The sequence below is a fragment of the Capra hircus genome (genome assembly GCF_001704415.2).
Source record: "Capra hircus breed San Clemente chromosome X unlocalized genomic scaffold, ASM170441v1, whole genome shotgun sequence".
NCBI lineage: Eukaryota > Metazoa > Chordata > Mammalia > Artiodactyla > Bovidae > Capra > Capra hircus.
The window spans coordinates 19,485,623-19,508,676 of NW_017189516.1; the positions used below are offsets into that span (position 1 = coordinate 19,485,623).

Below are 23,054 nucleotides of genomic sequence, written 5' to 3' on the forward strand. Positions count from 1 at the left end.
CCTATTAGGATAGCTGTTATATATAAAAAAGCTAAGTGTTGGTGAAGATGTAGAGAATTAGAACTCTTTACTCCCACACTGTTGGTGGGAATGTAAAATGGTGCAGCCATTATGAAAAACAGTATGCAGATTCTTCAGAAATTAAGAATAACAGCTACCATTTGATCCAGCAATCTCACTTCCAAAAATAATGTTTGTTTTTAACTTGGATATTCTTGAGAGAGAATCCCAAAGAAATCCAGAGCCCAAGGCCTGCTCTCTTAAATACAATGGCATTGTGATCAGTGGTCTAGATAGTCTGGGTAGCCTGGAATTTTTAGTTCATTTCTGGCTCAGTACCTGATTCACTAGGCTTTCTTAGGCAGTCATTAGGCTTGACTATAAATCAGTTGTTATTCTGACATTTCATAACTTCATTCTCAAAATGCATGTTGGAGACACTCCTTGTTCATAATGTTTTTGAGGCTCTCCTTTTCGGAATTACCTTTGGAGCCATTTAATAAACCACATGCAGAATTGATTATTCACTTCATTCATTCAATAAATGTTTCAGTTTTTCAAATTTTATTTTTTTATTGAAGGATAATTGCTTTACAGAATTTTGTTTTCTGTCAAACTCAATGTGAATCAACCATAGGTATACATATATCCTTCCCTTTTGAACCTCCCTCATCTCCCTCCCCATCCCACCCCTCTAGGTTGATAGAGAACCCCTGTTTGAGTTTCCTGAGCCATACCACAAATTCCCATTAGCTATCTAGTTTACATATGGTAATGTAAGTTTCCATGTTATTCTTCATACATCTCACCCTCTCCTCCCCTCTCCCATTTACAAGGTTGGGCACTATATCAGATACAGAGGCAGATGACATGGACATAGAAGGTGGTCCAGGGAAGGAGTGTGAACAGATGCATGTGTGCAGGAAAGCACCAGGACATGTGAGTGGGGAGCAATGAGTGGCACATCTTCCCTAGAGAAGAGACTGTGCAAGGAAAATAACACTGGCAAGGTGACCCACGGCCACATTGTGGAATGCCTTGGATACTAAGCGTGCTGCTGCTGCTGCTAAGTCGCTTCAGTCATGTCCGACTCTGTGCGACCCCATAGACGGCAGCCCACCAGGCTCCCCCATCCCTGATTCTCCAGGCAAGAAACACTGGAGTGGGTTGCCATTTCCTTCTCCAATGCCATGAAAGTGAAAGTGAAGTCGCTCAGTCCTGTCCGATCTTAGCGACCCCATAGACTGCAGCCCACCAGGCTCCTCCATCCATGGGATTTTCCAGGCAAGAGTACTGGAGTGGGGTGTCATTGCCTTCTCCGGGATACTAAGCCTGGGAGTCTGAAATTTGTGCTGTGAGCAGTAGGGAGCCATTGAAGGTTTTACGCTTTTAGAGTTTTTAACTGCCACTAATGACAGTAGAATTGGAATTGTAAATCAGTCTTACAGTTTATTTTCCCAGCTTGTTACTGACTAAAACTGGTTTTACATACCTCCATCACATGCCCATTTGAATAGATTTGAATAACATTTGATTCTTTCCAAAAGTGAAATTCACTCTCAAAGGAAGAAAAATTGCTTCCATTGACCTTATTCAAAGAAATATGATACGCCAAAGGGACAAAAAGCAAATTCAAATAAAAAATGTCCTAAGTGTTTTGAAGAATTGCGTTTGCTTCAGAGGATCTCTTGGAAGTCAGCCTATAATTGAATGTGTGAATTCTGGTATATTTGGGTTTTTAATTACTTCATAGTTACATACATCTGTGTAATTAACCTTTTGGGTTGGTATCTGCCCTGTCTTTACTGGAGTACACTGAAGGGTAACAAGTGTGCAGATAGAGGATGGGGATTATAAATAAAAACAATAGGGGTTCTAACCAGCAATGCTGAGTTCTCTTCAGGTGAGATATTAGGGGTGTGGGCCATGTTAACTAGTTAAATGCTTATTGTAGGTACCACTGGCCTCTTGGTCTGAAGAGGTACCTGCCTTGGCATCAGGTAGGATGAGAGACTTACATATAGAGTGACATTTGCTATTTGTGTGGCCGTTATTACAAATTTCTTCTTTGGGATCAGATGGTTGACTCCCTCTGTGATCTTGGCATTAGCTAGAGTACCCTTCTCGAGTACTCTAGAGTACTCTTCTCTAGTGGAGGCCCAGCAGTAGTGCCTGCTTTGGAGAAGTATTTACTGTCTAAAGTGTCAGTATAGTAGGGTTGTGGTATGTAATGAAATTTCTATTCTATATTTAATCATTTAAAACTGACTTCTAAATTCTATCAGTTAACTCTTGCTGTATACCTTCCCACTTCAAAAGTTAGTGGCTCAAAGTAGTAATGATTATTTGTTCTGTGAGTTGGCCATTTGGGCTGGGTTCAGCTGACCAGTTCTGTTCTTAGCTGGTCTCCTTTATACCTGTTGTCAACTATAGGTCAGCAGGGAGCTCTGTTTCTCAAGTTGGCTATGACTGTCAACTGGGACAATGGTAGAGGGTAAGAGTATTGGGCTATCCATCTCTTAACCTACAGCAGTCTACCCAGGCTTGTTTTCATAATAGCTGGGCAGGTTTCTAAGACTGAATAGAAGCAGCAAGGCCTCTTGAGGCTTAGAATTGGCATAGCATCACCTCTGCTACATTTTGCTGGCCTAGGCTAGTCACAAAGCCAGTCCAGATTCAAGGAATGGGAGGGAGCTTCAAAATCACCTTGAAAGAGCATAGATAAAGAAGAAGGTGGAGAATTGAGACCATTTGTGCTATCAGACAAATGCGGATTACTCTTCTTAAAGCTTCAGTTACTTCTGTAACATTTAAAAACTCATGTGTTCTGTATATTCACATCATTTGTATTCACAGGGTTAAAGACTGATCAGAAACAAGAAAGTATTAAGTTTTTCACAAGTCAGAGCCGTGATTATAGTCCTTTCATGAAGTTGGCTTTTGGGGGGTACTTGGATGTTCTGAATGTGCCTCACATTTTAAATCAAAGCTCCTCCATCCATGGGATTTTCCAGGCAAGAATACTGGAGTGGGTTGCCATTTCCTTCTCCATGGGATCTTCCCAGCCCAGGGACTGAATCCGGGTCTCCCACATTGCAGGCAGACTCTTTTCTGTCTGAGCCACCAGGGAATTCCTTTAACTCTGGATCCTTGCTACTAAGTGATGTGACGAGCATAACTGGAAATTTTAAAATGTAGCCACAGATTCTTTGACATTACCCTCATCAGGAGGTTGAGCCTGTATCTCCTTCCAGTTAAATCTGGGTGGGCTTGTGAATGCTTCAACCAGTGTGATAGAGTATGTGATTCTGAGGCTGTTATAAAAAGCATGTAGCTTCTGCTTTGTTCATTAGAATATTTATGCTGGGACTCCTGAGCTGCCATGTAAGAAGTCTGTTTACCCCGAGGCTACTATGCTGCAGAGGCCTTGTGTAGACAGTTCAGAGGTAGTTTCTGCTAAGCCCAGTCATCTCTGTCAAAGGGGCTAGCTGAGTGAAGAATCCTCTAGATCATTTCCAGCTGCTTTGAGTCTTTCCAGCTGTGGTCCCAGACATCATAGAGTAGAAAAACAGCATCCCTACTGTGTGTCACCTGAATTCCTGATTCACAGAATTTGTAAGATGATAAAATGATGGTTCTTTATGCCACTGCGTTTTATAGTGGTTCCATAGCAGTAGATAACTGGAACAGAAGAAGTGAATGGCCATGGCTGTATTCCAGTAAAACTTGTTTCATGAACACTGAAATAAGAATTTTTCATGTCATAAAATATTATTTTTTTTCAACAATTAAAAAATGTAAGGGCCATTCTTACCTCATGGGCTATACCAAAAATCAGCAGTGAGCTAGATATGGCCTATAGGCCAGAGCATTTGACCCCTGCTCCAAAAGATTATGTTGTACTTGTAACATTTAAACCTAAGGGCTTTCGTCAAGATGACTCTGCTTTCATGCTTCACACCCATTTGTCCTGTCTAAATAAAGTGATAATAGATAAAATAAAAAATTAGAAAGACACAATCTGTGATGAAGAAAAGATAAATCTCTGGACCAGAAACATATCAAATAGTAAGTGAAGATTATTGGTCATGAGCTTCTAGTTACTGACCTACTGGACTCTAGATCCAGAAGAACGTAGAGATGGCCGAGAATTGTTTTTCTGTAGATAATGGAAAATCAAAACACTCTGTGATTGGAAGAAATGATCCCTGGCTGTGCAAAGTCAGAGGTTGCTCATGAACAGAGACTGAAAAAGATGTTACTTCCATTTGTAGTGACAGACAGACAAGCAGAGAGAAACTCTGTTTGGTGTGTGTGTGTGTGTGTGTGTGTGTGTGTGTGTGTGTGTGTGTGTGTGTGTGTGTGTGTGTGTGTGTGTGTGTGTGTGTGTGTGTGTGTGTGTGTGTGTGTGTGTGTGTGTGTGTGTGTGTGTGTGTGTGTGTGTGTGAAGTTTACTGTCTGCAGCTGTACTTTTATCTTTTAGCTAAAGAAACAATAACTTCAACTATAAATTTCTTTAAAAACCCACCCATACTTGGTAGGAACTCATATTCTAGTTGGAGATTTTTAAACATGTACCAGTGACTACAAAATAGCTTATGTAAGCGATGGTGCTGTACACAGCCCACTCTGAGAGCATACTGCTTTGGCGGCAGTTGTCAAGGGGCTGAGTCAGACAAGGGAGGCTTTTTAGAAGAGGTGACATGTTTGCTAAGCCTTATGAGAATGAGTTTATGTGTTTGCAAAGTGAGGAGGTTAGAAGAGAGCCTTCCAGGCAGAAGAGATAGTATAATTATATAAAGCAGAGGGGTGAGATGCAGTGTGAGTGTGGAAACTACAGAGGTTCAGCATTGTTTGAGCATAAAACTGGAGCATAGTGTGTTGAGGGATAAAGCTGCAGAAGTAGGTGTAGCTCAACTTTGGAGGATCTTGTTGGCCTTGATGAGGACATTAATAAAGATCTAGGAGCGAAGGGAAGCCATTAAAGTTTCAACAGTGAGGGGGCATGGTCCAATTTGTGTTTCAGGTAAGTCTCTGGCATTTGGGTAGAGGGTGAATTGAGGACAACAAGATCAGGAGCCCCAAGACAAGTTAGGAAGCCGCTGTTGCAGTTTCAGGAGATGGTTAAGTCCCAAGCTAGGAAAATGAAGGCTGAAATGGGATAGGAATATTAATTTAGAAGATTATTTCAGAGGTTAACTTGGCAGGGTTTGATGAGGATGTTCTAGGATGAGAGAAAGGAAGAGTTAAGGAATGTTTTCTAGATTTTGTAGCTAAGTGGAGGGTGCCAAATGAAACCACTAGAAAGGAGAAAACCAGTAGAAAAAAGATAATGGTGTTGTTGTTGATCATCTTTCAGGTTGATGTGTCTGGTTGGTGGGGGTTGGGGATGTGTGTAGGAGGATGGTGGTGGTCAATTTTTTTTTCTTTTTTTTATCTTTTCCTTTCCTTCCTCTGTCCTCCTATGCCTCTTTCTATTCTGCGAGCCATAACATGGGTTTAGTGTAGTAGGGCACTTTGGGGAGACACCACCACTTACAAGATGGTTAGAGGAAGAAAAGGATATGAGGGAGCAATATAGGGAACCTGGGAAAAAGCCTTTGGAAACCAAGGAATCTGTTTCAAGAGGGAAAGTGGGAGGGAGGGACTGAACAATCATATGTCAAATGCAACATACAGATAGTTAAGAGAAGGGGGTTGAGACTGCACAAACTGATGACTTTTCCAAGAACTCTATAGAAGCCAATTGAGGAGTGACTGAGAGCCAGGAAAGGAAGACAGACCATAGACTACATTTTGAGAAGTTTCCAAAAGAAGGGAAAGAGATTAGGTATTAAAAAGAGAAAAATGAGGGCTTCCTGGGTAAAGAATGCTGGTAAAGAATCCACCTGCAATGCAGGAGACCCCGGTTCAATTCCTTCCTGGGTTAGGAAGTTCCCTTGGGGAAGGGATAGGCTACCCACTCCAGTATTCTTGGGCTTCCTTGGTGGCTCAGATGGTAAAGAATCTGCCTGCAATGTGGGAGACTTGGGTTTGATCCTTGGGTTGGTAGGATCCCCAGAAGGAGGGCATGGCAACCCACTCCAGTATTCTTGCCTGGAGAATACTCATAGACAGAGGGGCCTGGCGGGCTACAGTCCATGGGGTCGCAAATAGTCAGACACAAATGAGCAACTAAGCACAGCACACAGAGAAAAATGATGTAAGGCAAGAGATAATCTGGGAATAAAGGTAGGGAGAGATTGGAATCTGTTAACAGAAACAAGTCTTAGTATAAAGGCAGACTTTTTTTCTAGTCACAGAAAGCTATTCTTTGTTTAGAGCTGTCTAAAAATGAAAATGGATTGCCTTATTAGATAGTTGCTCCCTGTCACTGGCATGGTCAAATAGAGGTTAGATTTAGATGTGTAGAAAGATATATTGGTTGGCGAGTGTCTTTGGGTGTTTTAGTCTCTGTTCAATTCTCGACACTTTGCCCAAAGTGTTTTAAGCATTATAAACTGATGAGTTATTCTGTGGACTTGTGTTGCCTGGCAGCTCTCCATAGATTGATCAAATCAATGGACCAAGTTAACTTACATACCTTTGATCTTGAAGGATGAAATTAAACTGCAGATTCTCAGATAAGAAAATATTGAGGCTCAGTGTCCAGGAAAGTTTCATCACTATGACAGTCAATCATGGTCTGAGTTCACAGGTATTTTTGACAAAGTAGTCATTTTCCACATACAACACCAAAACCTTTATTTCAGATTTTTGAGAGTTTTATTTTTTATCTGTCCATCATTTTTGTAAAACACTGTTCCTTGTAATAATTAAAATTGTACTGAGATGGACAGAGAAGAAAAACCTGTTTCCTTTTCTCTTTCTGTGATTCATATTCCTATATGGATGCTTTTAGTTTACATAGAGGGTTTTTTTTTTTTTTTTTAAGGGCCAAGAGCAGATAGTTTCCATCTATGCTCTCTAGTCCTCATCTTAGATCTTTTTAGTGGTTCTTTTGGGTCGTGTTTAAAACAGTTCAGGGGTAAATTTTGCTGTTAGTCTCAAATGACTACTTATCTGTATCCAAATCTGGCTTCCTGGGGTACTGAAGCATGAACGGCATAAATTACTGAACTCAACTAATTCTCAGAAAGCCACATTTTAGTCAGTACTTTCCAGCTTTCTCACTCACTTCTTTTACAGAATTAACAAGTGGTATAACTAATTACTTAGACTTTTATTCCTTCTCAAGTTGTACATTTTAAATTCTGTTAACCTTTTGAAAATGTTAATATGTAATAAAACAACAAATCCATAACAGAAAAACTGGAAAATGCAAGTATTGGGGAAAAACAATTCCCCTGACCCAAGAATAAGCACCAGGTGTGGTGGATATTTATCTTTTAAGGAAGAATACATGCATCCTTGTTACCAACTGACTTTTTCCTTCTTATGGCCCTCAGATAAGGGATCAGCCCCCCAGTTACTTCTAGGCCTGTAAATTTTACTTGTTTGTTTCCTTGTTCTGAGAGAATGCAGTAAGTGAAAATCTCTCAGGTTGATTTTCCTTTCTTAATACTCTCCCATCATGTTAGGGACATGAATAAAATGCCCCTTTAATCGTATACTTAAGTTTTTAGCAGTCACATTTTTTATTTTGAAATAAGAGATTTTGAGATAATATGTCTAAATTTAGAGAGGAATTGCAAAAATAATATAGAGAGCAAATTTCCTCTTCCAAACAAAATGGAGTAGACACATTTCACACTGTTTGAACTAAATACAGGTAGTTTAAAAGTAAATGGGTGGAAAAAGACATACCATGCACATGCCAATCAAAAGAAAGCTGGGGTGGCTATACTAATATCAGATAAATTAGACATCAGAGCAAAAGAAAACTACAAAAGACAAAAGGAGCACCACATAATGATTCAGAGGGTCAATCCATCCAGAAGACAGGACAATCATAAGTGTGTATGCACCAAACAACAGAACTTCAAAGTACATGAAGCAAAACTCTCAGATAACTGAGAAATATTAATAGGTATAAATCCATAGTTACAGTTGGGAACTTCAGTAGCATTATATACTTACTTTTCAAGTACACATGTAATATTCACCAAGATAGACTATATCCCAGGTCATAAAAAAAAAACCCAACAAATATAAAAGAATTAAAATCATACAAAGTATATTATCTGACCATAATGGAATCACACTAGAAATAAAAAAACAGACTATAGGAAAGTCTTCAAACACTTGGAAACTAAACAACACACTTATTAATCCATGGGTCAAGGAGGAAGTCTCCAAGGAAAATAAAATGCCTTGACCTGAGTGAAAATGAAAATGCCGCATATCAAAACTTGTAGCTTGTAACAAAATCAATGCTGAGTGGGAAATTTATAGCACTAAGTGCTTATATGAAGAGTAGATGAAAAGTCACAAATGAGTAAGCTTCCACCTTGAGAAAATAGAAAAAAGAAGAGCAAAATAAACTGAGAGTAAGATGGAGGAAGGAAATAATAAAGAATACTTAATATAATTGAAAACAAAAACAATAGAGAACAACAATGAATCCAAAAGTTGGCTCTTTGAAAAGAGAAATTCTGACTTAATTGGTAATGGGTGCAGTTTGGGCGGTGGAATTTTTACAATCTCCCCAGATGATTTTTAATCCCAGAAAATGTTTAATAAGGATTGAGAATCTCTGCTGGGGAGGCCAGATAATTTTTTCAGGGTTTAAACTGTGTTGGCATCTATTGCCCAGCCACTTTTCATTTCTCCTGAGAAAAATTTGTAGCCGTTTCATTTTCTCTCACTTTTTGTTGTCCTTAAAGTCAGTGCTGATCCTTTCCCTTATATGTTAACTTCCCTGTCTGACTACTCTTTGGCCTTTAGTATGTCTCTGATCAGAGGTGAACATTTGACTGTAACCCCCCTCCACTTCACACCCTCACCACCTTGATTGATTTGGGATTAACCCCAAAACCCCCCTCTGATTGGTTTGTCATACATCATTGGTCACTAGCTTTAGGCTGTGATCACCCAAGCCATAGTAACAGTGTGTCTAGCGCACCTGGTCTTGTGACCTGTCTCTGAGGGAGCCAAAAGACTTGGTTTTTCCATTCTGGTGGCCAGTGCAATGCCTGCCCTCTATTAATACAGTACTAACAGTTGATGTGCAGTGGATTTGCTCTTGCTCAGTAAGTTTGGGGTTGTTTATTTGTTTGACCTTACATGTGAGACCTGTTATTCTTTCTAAAATCTGGGATAAAGGTATTTTTCCTCGTAATAAATTCTGATGATCATTTTAAATCAGGTAGATGTTATTGTCAATGTATTAGGGGTACATGTGACTAAATTTAAATGTGGCAGCAACCCACAGCAGGAGATAAGACATAATGAAAATCATTATTTTTTAAAGTTGTTTTGAGTTTCTATCTAGAGAAAGAGTTATGTATTTCATAGTAAAAGCTGTTGTGATTTACTTAATTCTTAAGAGGTCTTATTTGCAAATGGTATTTTATCTTAAAAGGATTTATGCTTTGTACATATATCTCTTTATTCTTAAGATGCCAGACCTACTTATTTATCTGGGTAGTTGAAATTGTTGAATATATGTTATAAATTAAAAAGAAAATGTGGGGAATTCCCTGGTGGTCCAGTGGTTAGGACTCTGTGCTGTCACTACCATGACCCAGGTTCAGTCCCTGGTCAAGGAACTAAGATCCTGCAAGCCATGAGGTGCAGTCAAAAAAAAGGAAAAAAAGAAAATATACTACTAAGTTTTAAAAAGTTATTAGAACTGAGGTCTTTTTGCTTAAAAGACACAAAACAGATTTTAATTTAGAAAGGGTCTAGGACCATTAGAATAGGCCACCCAAGCTAAAAACCTTCAAGTGGGGTCTGATTAACCAGTGGGCTGAGAGATTGGAAAGGAAGGAATGTTGTTAGGATAGTGATAATTCAGTTGTATGCTTCCAATTTTTAATATTCTATCATTAAAAGAAAGGTTTCTTATAGTTTAGATTAGAGGTTGACAAGGTGTGACCTGTGAGCCAAATCTAGCCTGCCACCTGTTTCTGTATGGCCTGGGAGCTAAGAATGGCTTTTAACATTTTTAGTTATAGGTTTAGTGAAATGTTCAGTGAATTTGAAAAATGAATAGTATTTCATTATATGTGAAAATTATGTGAAATTTGAATTTTAGTATGATAAAGTTTTATTAGAACAGAGCCACGATCATTTATTTGTTTATGTACTATCTGTGGTTGCTTTCGTACTACAATAGCAGATTTGAGTAATTGCCACAGAGACCATGTGGCCTACAAAGCCAAACATATTTGCTATCTGGTTCTTTACAAAAAATTTTGCTGAACCCTGATTTAAACTCCCTTCCCAATGTGGCCTTCCCATGCAAGATGATTTCTACCCAGGAGGTTTGAAATTTGTTAACATGTCTATTAACATTAAAGAGGGTAAGCTTGTTTCCTGGCAACAGGGATAACTGTGGTTGACATAGAAATACTTTACTGAGTGGCAGGCACCTATCTAGGTAAACTTGTATTTTCTTCTTTTTTCTTTAATGGTTTTTGAGAGCTTTGGAAAAGAGTTGACCTCCAGACTACTCATCTGATCACAGGGGACTCATGAGTCACACAATGTGTCTTTTAATTTTTAAAAACAAGCTTTAAAATGACTGAGATGAAGGCAGGCTTATTTTTAGAAAGTACAGAAAAGTTCGTCTACTTCAACTTCTGGTATCTTTTTTAAAGACACAGGAGAAGCAGTAAAATACGTAGGATATGTTCTTTTTCTTCTGATTTTTTTGCTTATTCTGTTCAGTATTTATGGTTTTAGTTACTGGACTACTCAAGAAATACATTTATAATATTTATGACTTCTATTTAAGGAAGAGTTTGGGAGGTTCTTTGCCCACATGGGCAGGAATTGATCCTTAAGGATGAAAGAAGTGTTCTACTCTGGTCTGACTAGTGGCCTAACTCAAACGTCTCTCTCCATTAATGGCTCTGAACGGTATTCCTGAAAGTCTGAGGGAGCTGGACTTTCAGATGCTCTTTTACTTAAGGATTACTTCCAAATACCACCATGGATTTATCTTCCCTGATTTTTATCTCAGTCCTTCTTGAACCTGTTTACATTTTCATTCTGTTCCACTTCTTGAGCTGATGAGTTCACTAAGTTCCCTAAGCATTGCTTAAAGTCCTGCTTTCTTTTTGATAAAATTGCCTTTAGGTTACAGGGAGTGCCCCTTTGTTACTTTAACTTTGTGATTGGGTGAATAATGTCAACAATTTCCACACTCTTCTTGATTCCTATCAATCTGTTTCATTCCTGTAGAGCAAGATTTCTCAGCCTTGGCAGTATTGACATTTGGGGCAAGATAAATATGTGCATTCCAGGATATGTAGCAGCCCCCTTGGTGTCTATCCCCTAGATATCAGTAACAATGCCCCTTGCCAGTTGTGACAACCAAAGATGTCTCTAGATATTGCCACATTGTCCCCAGGGAACAAAATTGCCTTCAGTTGGAAACCACTGCTTTAGATATTTGTCTTTGTCTTTTTTAAACTGTAAGGTTTGGTGCTTTGGGGACTAACTTTATAAATATGGAGGTTTATATATTCAATTGATTATATTGTGCTTTTCTGGATTTTTTCCAGCCCTGCTTGATGTCCATCTTGAACAACAGTGAGAATCACTTTCATAGTTTCAGTTTTTCAGGTCAGCTGCATCGTTTGTGAGTGACATGGGGAACAAATACCTTGAAATCTTAGAAGTTTTTTCTAATTATAAACGTCCTGTGTGTACTGTAAAAAATGTGGAGAATGGAAAAAATTGGAAAGAATGTTTATCACTCAGAAAACTTCAGTGTTATTCATGCAACTAATGTCAGTAAACTGGTTTATGGCCTTCATTATTTTCTATATATTTTATTTCATAGATACAATCTTGCTATAAAACTAATTTTATACTGTTTTTTCCACAACATTTTAACATACACATTTTCTGTATATCATGTTTAAATAATTGAATGAAACACCATATTAATATACTTTATTCCTCTTTTGTTTGATAGCTAGATTTCATTCATTTTTATTAGGGAGCTTTAATGAACATTTTGTTCATAAATCATTTTCTGTGTTTTGAATTATTTTTCAGATATGGATGTTGGAAGTAGAATTCCTGGATCAAAGGGTGTGGATATGTTTAAAGTGGAGCCTCAAATTATTTTTAAGCTGCTGCATAGCCCCACAGATGGCACTCAATTGTGGCTCTTTGCACTGACCATGCATTTCATAAGTATGTCTGGTGGGCATATAGAAGGAAAGGAAAGGGCTGTGTTTGAGTTAATCACTTTTCCTGCCCCCCTGCTCTTCTGGAACATTAATGGGGAATCAAGAAAGTGAAGGCGCTCAGTTGTATCCAACTCTTTGCGACCCCATGGACAGTAGCCTGCACCAGGCTCCATCCATGGGATTTTCTAGGCAAGAGTGCTAAAGTGGGTTGCCATTTCCTTCTCCAGGGAATCTTCCCGACCCAGGGATCGAACCCAGGTCTCCCACATTGTAGACAGACGCTTTACCATCTGAGCCACCAGGGAAGTCCTAATGGGGAATCAAGTAGCCACCAAACCACAGGCTTAGATTCTCAGCCCCAAATAATCCTAGTTGGGTTGACTTCCGACAGTACTCCTTTAAGAAGGAATTTCACCCAAGGAAGGCATTTACTTTATACAATTGTATTTTGCCTGGCTTTGAATCCTGTTAATTGTTTTGAGTGAGATTATAGTAGGAATAAGATCTGAAAAGGCTTCTCTGGTGGCTCAGATGGTAGAGCATCTGTCTGCAGTGTAGGAGACCTGGGTTCGATCCCTGGGTTGGGAAGATCCCCTGGAGAAGGAAATGGCAGCCCACTCCATTATTCTTGCCTGGAAAATCCCGTGGATGGAGGAGCCTGGTGGGCTAAAGTGCATGGGGTCACAAAGAGTCGGACACGACTGAGTGACTTCCCTTCCCTTCATTTCAAGGTCTGAAAACTGCCTTCAAATTACTGTTCTCAGGGGTGCAAGGTGAGGGCTGGTACATATTTCATTTCTGCTAAAACAAAGGAATACTCATTGTGGGAGGTAAGGAAGAAAATAATGCCTTTGTAAAGTCTGCATCCTAAATAGAAGACTAGACTATAAACAGCTGAATAATGTATCCAGATGTAAGACAATGAGGTGCTTTGCACTGTACTTATTTATGGTTTTGCTTAGCAAGAAATTTTATTCCAAAGTACTTGTTATAGTGTGCCTCCAAGTGAAGTTTCACATGTTGTTTTAGGGGTGGCGAGAAGCAGAATCTGGGACTGTATTTGAATGTACATGATTTGTTGAGGGAATCCTCTCAGGAGAAACTTATAAGGGAGCAAGGACAAGAAGGTAGGGAAGAGGAAGGAGCTAAAGTGAAGATATGGTCTTAGGAAAGTCTAGCCTTAGCCAGTTATGGTTAGGGGCAGGTGTAGAGCAATTATTGGCTGCTGGCTGCCCCTGGGAGGGAAAAAGAGTATAATCTCCCTGGCAGGACTCCAGCCCTTGGGGAAGGGGACAGCTGTGAGCCATTAGCAGCCAACAGGCAGTAGCTGGGAGATGGGTATGCTAGCTAGTAAAGGAGATCTGAGTGAGGCATCTTTTACTCTTTCTCATGTGCAGTGTCTTGTGCAGGACACTGTGCTGAGACCTGGGGGTAAAAGATGAATTTGACATAGTTACTGCTTTGAAGATGGTTGTGGTCTTGTGGCAGGGCTGACCATGTAAAGAATATTTACAGTGCAAATGAAGAGCATTTTACATGGACTGAAGTATGTATAGAGAGAACCTTACTGAGGAGATCCAACAAATGAGTCAGACCAGGTTGAGAGAAAATGGGATGGTCCGGGTAAATAGGCAGGGTACTGTAGGCAGAGGGAAGAGCCCTGTCCAAAGGGTGGCAAGTATGAAACAAGATGATAGATTCCATGTGATACATGGAATCACATGGGGCATAGCATGTGCAGGAGGTAGGGGAGCAGCAGCTGAAGAGATCTGACAAATTGAAGCTGAAATGCTGTGGACCTCCAAGGCCATGCTCAGGAAGCTTGGACTTAGAAGGGGCAGCATTCCTGCTGTTAACTCCCTAGCCTGCCTCAGGTCTCAGGGTCAACTTGGAGTATCCATTCTCCGTATACCTGCCAGCTGTGCTCTGCCCTCTGGTGGCCATGTAGCTCCAAGCATGTTACTTAAACATTTCTGGTGGTTCAGGTAGTAAAGAATCTGCCTTCAATGCTGGAGACCAGGTTCAATCCCTGGATCAGGAAGATCCCCTGGAGAAGGGAATGGCAACCCCCTCCAGTATTCTCTCCTGGGAAATTCCATGGACAGAGGAACCTGGTGGGCCTCAGTCCATGGGGTTGCAAAGAGTCAGACACGACTGAGTGACTAAAACTTTGACTTTGAGCCTCAATTTCCTCATCTGTAAAATGGTGGTAATGATATTTATAGAACTGCTATTGTTCTATAAACTTGATTAAAAGTGATAAAGACAGATCTAAAGGTTTACCATCATGGAATTATTCTGCTGATATTTACTGTTCTTTGTCATTTTTCTATAGTAATTAAAACAGCAGTGATCACTGAGATAGATCAGTGGACTTTAACAGCCCAGACCCCCAAATTTGCTTTCTTTAAGTTATAAGCAACCCAGTTTCCAGGACTGGTGTTATTGGTGTTAATCTGTTTCCTAGGCTCTTTATTGATAATACAAGATTTTTGGTTTCCATCTATAACAGAAAAGGATTGTTACTGTATTAATTTAGAAAGTACCATATTTGGAAATTCCCTGGTGGTCCAGGGGTTAGGACTTGACACTTTCACTACTAGGGTGTGAATTCAGTCGCCATGCATGTCTCATAATTTTTTTATGAAAACTGGGTGTTTTAGATAATATAACAATTCAGTACCAGCGCCCTGCCACCCACCCCCAGGGCTCTTTAGTGACTGGCTGCATTATTTTACTGAAGTCTATTTACTCTCCCCATTTGCCTGAAAGTGTGTGTAGTCTCTCTCTGTCTCTGTCTCTGTCTCTGTCTCTCTCTCTCTCTCTCTCACACACACACACACACACAGATGCTTAAACCACTGGAAATTTTATTTAGAGACATTAGTTTTCCCAATATAGGAGCTTTTTGTAACATTCCTCGGCACTGAAATACTGGGTTTCATTTGTCTGGGCTTCCCTGGTGGCTCAGAAAGTAAAGAATCCACCTGCAATGCAGGAGACCTGGGTTTGATCCCTGGGTTGGGAAGATCCTCTGGGGAAGGAAATGGCAACCCTCCAGTATTCTTGCCTGGAGAATCCCATGGGCAGAGGAACCTGGCGGGCTATAGTCCATGGGGTTACAAAGAGTTGAACACAACTGAGCAATTAACACTTTCACTTTTCTTAGCATTCCTTGCGATAGATGTAACTTTAAGTTAGGCTAGTTGTTTGTCAGTTGGGAACAAGGGAGAAAGTGCAAAAGGGGGAAAAAGGGCAGGCAGAAAAGCAATGGGTTGTGCTTTCAACCATTTTTCCTTTTTGCATTTCTTTTTCTTGGGGATGGTCTTGATCACTGCCTCCTGTACATCATGAACCTCCATCCATAGTTCTTCAGGCACTCTTATCAGGTCTAATCCCTTGAATCTATTTCTCACTACCACTGCATAATCATAAGGGATTTGATTTGGGTCATACCTGAATGGTCTAGTGGTTTTCCCTATTTCTTCAACTTAAGTCTGAATTTGGCAATAAGGAGTTCATGATCTGAACCACAGTCAGCTTGTTATTTATTAGTCAGTCTTGTTATTTGCTGACTGTATAGAGCTTCTCCATCTTTGGCTGCAAAGAATATAATCAATCTGATTTCAGTATTGACCATCTGGTGATGTCTATATGTAGAGCTTTCTCTCGTGTTTTTGGAAGAGGGTATTTGCTATGACCAGTGTGTTCTCTTGGCAAAACTCTGTTAGCCTTTGCCCTGCTTCATTCTGTACTCCCAAGGCCAAACTTGCCTGTTACTCCAGGTGTTTCTTGACTTCCTACTTTTCCATTCCAGTCCTCTATAATGAAAAGGACATCTTTTTTGGGTGTTAGTTCTAAAAGGTCTTGTAGGTCTTCATAGAATCATTCCAAGTTCAGCTTCTTCAGCGTTACTGGTTGGGGCATAGACTTGGATTACTGTGATATTGAATGGTTTGCCTTGGAAACGAACGGAGATCATTCTGTCATTTTTGAAATTGCATCCAAGTACTGCATTCCGGACTCTTTTGTTGACCATGATGGCTACTCCATTTCTTCTAAGGGATTCCTGCTCACAGTAGTAGATATAATGGTCATTGGAAAAGACTCTGATGCTGGGAGGGATTGGGGGCAGGGGGACAAGGGAACGACAGAGGATGAGATGGCTGGATGGCATCACTGACTTGATGGATGTGAGTCTGAGTGAACTCCGGGAGTTGGTGATGGACAGGGAGGCCTGGCGTGCTGCGATTCATGGGGTCGCAAAGAGTCGGACACGACTGAGCGACTGAACTGAACTGAGTTAAATTCACCCATTCCAGTCCATTTTAGTTTGCTGATTCCTAGAATGTCGACGTTCACTCTTGCCATCTCCTGTTTGACCACTTCCAATTTGCCTTGATTCATGGAGCTAACATTCCAGGTTCCTATGCAATATTGCTCTTTACAGCATTGGACCTTGCTTCTATCACCAGTCACATCCACAACTGGCTATTGTTTTTGCTTCAGCTCCATCCCTTCATTCTCTCTGGAGTTATTTCTCCACTGATCTCCAGTAGCATATTGGGCACCTACCGACATGGGGAGTTCCTCTTTCAGTATCCTATCATTTTGCCTTTTCATACTGTTCATGGGGTTCTCAAGGCAAGAATACTGAAGTGGTTTGCCATTCTCTTCTCCAGTGGACCACATTCTGTCATGACCAACCTAGACAGCATATTAAAAAGCAGAGACATTACTTTGCCAACAAAGGTCCGTCTAGTTAAAGCTATAGTTTTTTTCAGTAGTCATGTATGGATGTGAGAGTTGGACTATAAAGAAAGCTGAGCAGAGAATAATTGAAGCTTTTGAACTGTGGTGTTGGAGAAGACTCTTGAGAGTCCCTTGGACTACAAGGAGATCCAACCGGTCCATCCTAAAGGAGATCAGTCCTAAATATTCATTGGAAGGACTGATGCTGAAGCTGAAGCTCCAATACTGTGACCACCTGGTGCAAAGAACTAACTCATTTGAAAAGGCCCAGATGCTGGGAAAGATTGAAGGTGGGAAGAGAAGGGGACAACAGAGGATGAGATGGTTGGATGGCATCATTGACTCAATGGACATGAATTTGAGTAAACTCTGGGAGTTGGTGATGGACAGGGAGGCCTGGCATGCTGCAGTCCATGGGGTCACAGAGAGTCGGGCATGACTGAGCGACTGAAATGAACTGTGCTTTCAAAGATGGGACGTGCCTCACTTCTTTCTTCAGCCAGCCTTGTCTCATGCCTTTCAACCTTGGCCTTTGACATCTCTACCTTTGTAACTGCTTTTCCTTTCTTGCTCATCTCTTATTGGGGATCCCTGACTGATAATGACCCAGTGGCTACCCCTCTTTGTTTGGTTGGATAGTGGTCATGTGGCCACATTTGAGGCTCTTGCCAGTCCTATGTCATTCATCCTCTGCAGCTTAGATTTCCTCCTAAAGCTAGTATGTGGCCTCACCCAGTCTTTCACACTCTATATTGGGGAGAATTTGGTAGAATTCTTCTCCCACCACTCTAGGTCATTTGAGAATATTCTTAACAAAAATAATTTGATTTGTGTAATTCACCTGCTGCTGCTTCTTGAACAGTGTTGACTGCCCTATGGGATGGATCTGTGTGTTGAGTATTTATTCAGTGTTGTCTTCTCTTTCCCAGGATGCTCCAGGATGAAACGCCATAGAAATATCAGCAGCAGTGACAGTTCAGAGGACAGTGAGTAGAACCAGCCAACAGCTGGTAACTCTGTATCTATAATCTGTTAGCGTTTCTTTGACTTGAGAACAAGCTGTTTCATGCTTCTTTCAATGGGTTAAAAATGTTTCTAAGAAGGAAAACTTGGGGTACCATTTTTCTTAGTTGTTTGAATTCCATTAGACATAGGTAAGTTAGATGAAAGAATTGGTTTTGTGTGGCATATAGCATTTTGTTTTGCACTTTTTACTTACTCAGGCAACAAAAGCCACATCTACCAATGGAACAGTGCTTTTCTAGAAAGAAAAGTGTGAGAGCATAAATTGTAGACCCTACAGTTTTTACAGTAGACCCTACAGTTTTTATTTTAGCTGAGGTACTAAGTGTTTGGATGTGTCATCATTTGTAAAAGACAACAACTTTATTAACAGTAGCATTTGGGAAAATGCTGAAGGATAGGCAGATTACTTGCTCCACATTTTTAGTTTTTTCAGTTGCTTTTGCGGATACTTTTTCTCTAGATGGAACATAAATTGTCTTGTTCTAAATTATAATGAAGTATGATTATACCAAATTGAATCTCCTCAGTATTAGCATTGTTGAAGCTTTTGCACCCTAGAATGTCACCTATAAATGTCATTAAACTCCTTTATGAGGCTTTTGTGGTTGCAATTTAACTATTTTCTTTAGTGATATGAGGTCACTGTGTTCTTCTCCATCATGTATTTCACATACTCTTGGATGACATTTAGTTATAATAGCAGGTAATAAGTTTCAGTATTTTTTCTAATTATCTTTTACAGATCCTTCCACTTCCTCTACTTTTGGCTCAATGTATAGGAGCAAGTCAAAAATGCCAAATGAACGCAAGAAGCCTGCCGAGGTGAGATCAGATATTAAATTTTTAGACTTAAAAAATTAGACAGCTACCTTCTGCCTACATATCTACAATACCCAGATCTTAGAGATGTGAGGAGTAAACTATGTTCCAGTGGATAGGCTTGTATTTCTGATGAAAACAAGTCTATCTACTTTTTTTTTTCAAGAAAGATTCCGTTTTATTTTTCCTTTGGGAAAACAGTGGTCTACACTCTGCTTCCATTTTGGTAATGGCACCTAAGTGCCTGGCTTTAGAATATAAATCCTCCCCTAGCCAAGAAGTCAGAGTAACCCAGAGAATTGGGATGGACCAAAAGAGCCAATGATCTGGCCTATGATAGGAAAGATCTAAGTTGGTAAGTGGGAGGCAATGCAGAAAGGGTAGATGAAGAAGTCATTGATAGAGAAGGAAAAGACTGGGTTGGAGATGTTTGGGGCTATGGTAAATGTTCACAGCCTTCAGGGCACTACCACGAAGCCAAAAAAAAAAGTCCCAGTCCTTGTGAGGCTGGTCATCTGCCTCAAGGGCAGCAAAGTACACTTGGATTTGGGAATAGTTTAGTGGATCTTACAGACTTTCCTCTGTGGTAATTAAATGATGAGAAACTGATCTGGATCTTACAGACTTTCCTCTGTGATAATTAAATGATGAGAAACTGATCTTGCCTATCTTCACTTCTACTATAGTAGTCTTTCTTGGCTGCAAAGGAAAAGAGAATGTATTAGCAAACTATTGCAGCATTATATGTTATCACAAAGTTAGTGGCTTAAAGCAGCACACATTTATTATCAGTTTCTGTGTGTCAGGAGTCTGGCTACAGCGTGACTAGATTCTCTCTGTTCAAGGTCTTTCAAGGCTGCAGTCAGTGTGCTGGCTGGGCTGTGTTCTCATCTGGAAGTTTGATTAGGGAAAAATTTGTTTCCAGGTTCATTCAAGTTGCTGGCAGAATTCATCTTCTGGCTGGAGTACTGAGAGGTCTCTGTTTGTTGTCATCGTTGGTTTTTGGTAGAGGACCACCCTCCACTCCTAGGTTGCTTATAGTTCTTTGCTATGTGGCCTTTTCCATGAGTCCCCTCAAAACACAGTAGCCTACTTTGAAATCCAGTGAGGGGAGAGTCTTTTACTCCAGTCTGACTGAGGCTTATATAACATAATCATGAGAATGATGTCCCATCATGTTTGCCATTTTCTATTGATTAGAAAGAAGGCCAGGTTCCATTTGACCTCATGCAGGGTGGTGGGGGGAGGCATTGCTTTTGGGTGTCAGAGAGAGCATTCCTCCCTTTCTCAGAGATCACTTTTCTGTCTTTTGCCAGGGATCTTTCTGGGCACAGTAGACTATCAGTGTGTATTTATATGTGCCTGTGTCATACAGAAAAACTTAGGAAATAAAATACACATAAACAGGAGTAAAACAAATTTCCCATCTATCCAGAGGTGGCTTTGACTGCAGAATTGATGAGAAAGAAACCTTCCTACTTTCCCATTTAGGACAACCAGTCCTAGAAGGTAAAGTGACTCAAGAGCTTTGAGTCACAAGGCCTGCTGCCTCCAAGTTAGAGTATCATTCTTTAGCAAAAGATTGAAGACCTGGGCTACTGGAAGCAAATTTTTTTCATTTATATGCCCCATTCTGTTACAAAAGAAAGAACCTGATATTGTATAGCAAAACCAGCCTTGGCATTAGAAGAGATTGATTCCATGTTTTGCTGGTTTATTTCATCTCTCTGAGGTAATTTGTTTTGTTGTTATAACATGGACATTATCACATCTACCTCTCATAGGTTCCATTCATTGAAATTTTATGTGCTAGAGCTTTATATTAGATTGTCTTAATTGTTTCCCAAAAGTAAGCAATTATAAAAATATTCTTAGATGCTTCCATCATTTGAAAATTTTATTTAATGGCTTATTTATATCTGTATGAACTCATGTATATTTATTTTATACTTTGGGTTATAATCCAATACTACATAATATATTGTGTTGCCAAAGTTAGTCTGTAATCAGTGAAATTATGTCTTATTTTTCTCTTTTCAATCTCTATTGATTTCTGCTTTTATATTTATTATTTTCCTCCTTTTTGCTTTAGTTTTATTTTGTACTTTTTTCTAGACTCTTGAGGTTGATGCTTAGGCTTTGAAAGTTTTCCTTTTTTCTAATATAAGAATTTTAGTGCTGTAAATTTCCCTTTAAATACTCCTTAGCTTCACCCCATTAATTTTGGTATGTTTATTTTCATTTTCATCCATTTCAGTATTTTTATTTTCCTTGAGACTTCCTCTTTGATACATGTGTTATTTAGAAAAGTGTTGTTTAGTTTTCAAGCATTTGGAGACTATTCTTGCTATCTTTCTGTTACCGATTTCTAGTTTGAGTTCATTTTTGTCACAGAACGTAATCTGTATGGTTTTAGTTCTTTTACAGGTGTCAAGGTTTGTTTTCTGGCACAAGATATGGTTTATCTTGGTGAATATTTCATGGGCACTTGAAAACAATGTGTATTATGCTGCTGTTGGGTCCTATTAGTTGATGGTACTCTTCTGTGTCCTGGCTGATTTTCTGCCTAGTAGTAGTATCCATTGTTTAGAGAGGGCTGTAGCAGTCTCCAGCTGTAATTGTGGATTTGCCTCTTTCTCCTTTTATTTCTATCAGATTTGCTTTGTGTATTTTTAAGTTCTGTTGTTAACTACATACATATTTAGGATTACTGTACCTTTTTGGTGAATTTATCATCATGTAATGTCCCTCTTTGTCTTTGGTAATTTTATTTTTCCTGAAGTCTATACTATCTAATACTAATATAGTTTCTGGCTTTCTTTTGATTCATGTTTACATGGTATATGGTATATTTTTCCATCCTTTTACTTTTACGCGTATGATTTTTTTCTGAAATGGGTTTCTTATATAGTTGGGTCATTTTTTACCCTACTCTTTAAATCTCTGTCTCTTTACTGGCATATTTAAAACATTTGTATTTAATGTAATTTTTATTATGATTTGGTTTAAGTCTGCCGTTTTACTGTTTTTCTATTTATTTTCTGTTTTTTGTTTTCCCTCTTATTTTCTGTCTTGTGGATTACTTGAATTTTTTTTTTTAAATTCCATGTTGATTTTTTTTCTTCTTTTGGCTGTGGCATGCAGCTTACAGGATCTTAGTTCCCCAACCAGGGATTGAACCTGAGACCTCAGCAGTGAAAGCAGAGTCCCAAGCACTAAACCACCAGGGAATTTCCCCCATATTGATTTTTCTATGGTAGCTTTTAAGATTTAAAGACACATATATCTTTGTCTAGATTTTTAGTGGTTGCTCTTGAGAAGCAACCTTTTAAAGAGAGGACCATCTTCCAAAATGACTTATCAGTCTACTGTTCTCTACATTTTATATATACTATTTTGAGTGAAGTAAAAGGAAGGCTACCACCATTTAGGTTTGTTTATCCACCCCCCACTTTTATCATATAGTTATTTAAATATTTTCTCTGTATACATTGGGAACTGCATTAGACAATGTTAGAATATTTGCTTCAACCATAAAATATTATTATAAAATTCAAGAGGAAAGGAGTAGTCTGTTTTATTTACCCATATTTTTATTCTCTTGTTCTTTCTTTATTCCTGATATTCCAACTTATTCCTTTTGTTTCCTTTCGCTATGAAGAACTCCATTTAGCTATTCTTTTAGGGGAATTCTGCTAGTGATTAATTCTCTTAGTTTTCATTCATTTGAGGATGTCTTGTTTTCACCTGAAGGGTATTTTCACTTGATATAGAATTCTGGTTTGACAAAACTTTTTTTTCAGCACTTGAAAAATGTGCTAATTCCTTCTTGTCTCCATGGTTTCTAATGAGAAATCTGTTCTCATTCAAATGGTTGCTCTCCTATAGGTAACCAGTCACTTCTTTTCCAGTTGCCTTCAAGATTTTTCTTCATCTTTAGTTTTCCAAAGAAAACTTTACAACTGCATACCTGAGCATGGATTTCTTTGGATTTATCCTGTTTGAGATTTCATCCTAAGTTAGATTATATAATCTGAGTTTATATCTTCTGCCAAGTTTGTTTTCAATCATTATTTCTTCAGCTATTTTTCAGCTTCACCTTTTTTTCTCTTCTTCTGAGACTTCAGTTGCTTGAATGTTAGATCCTTT

General features: G+C 39.3%; 1 protein-coding gene across 2 annotated transcripts in view; it reads left to right on the forward strand.

Annotated features, from left to right (window-relative positions):
* JADE3 (jade family PHD finger 3) overlaps nt 1-23,054 on the forward strand; it is a 113,362-nt gene that overhangs the window by 24,113 nt on the left and 66,195 nt on the right. For both annotated transcript variants that reach the window (XM_018043969.1, XM_018043970.1), the window contains exons 2-3: nt 17,990-18,046; nt 18,829-18,908. In XM_018043969.1, the coding sequence (XP_017899458.1) occupies nt 18,001-18,046; nt 18,829-18,908 (126 nt within the window). In that variant the 5' untranslated portion in view covers nt 17,990-18,000. The remainder of the gene's footprint in view (nt 1-17,989; nt 18,047-18,828; nt 18,909-23,054) is intronic.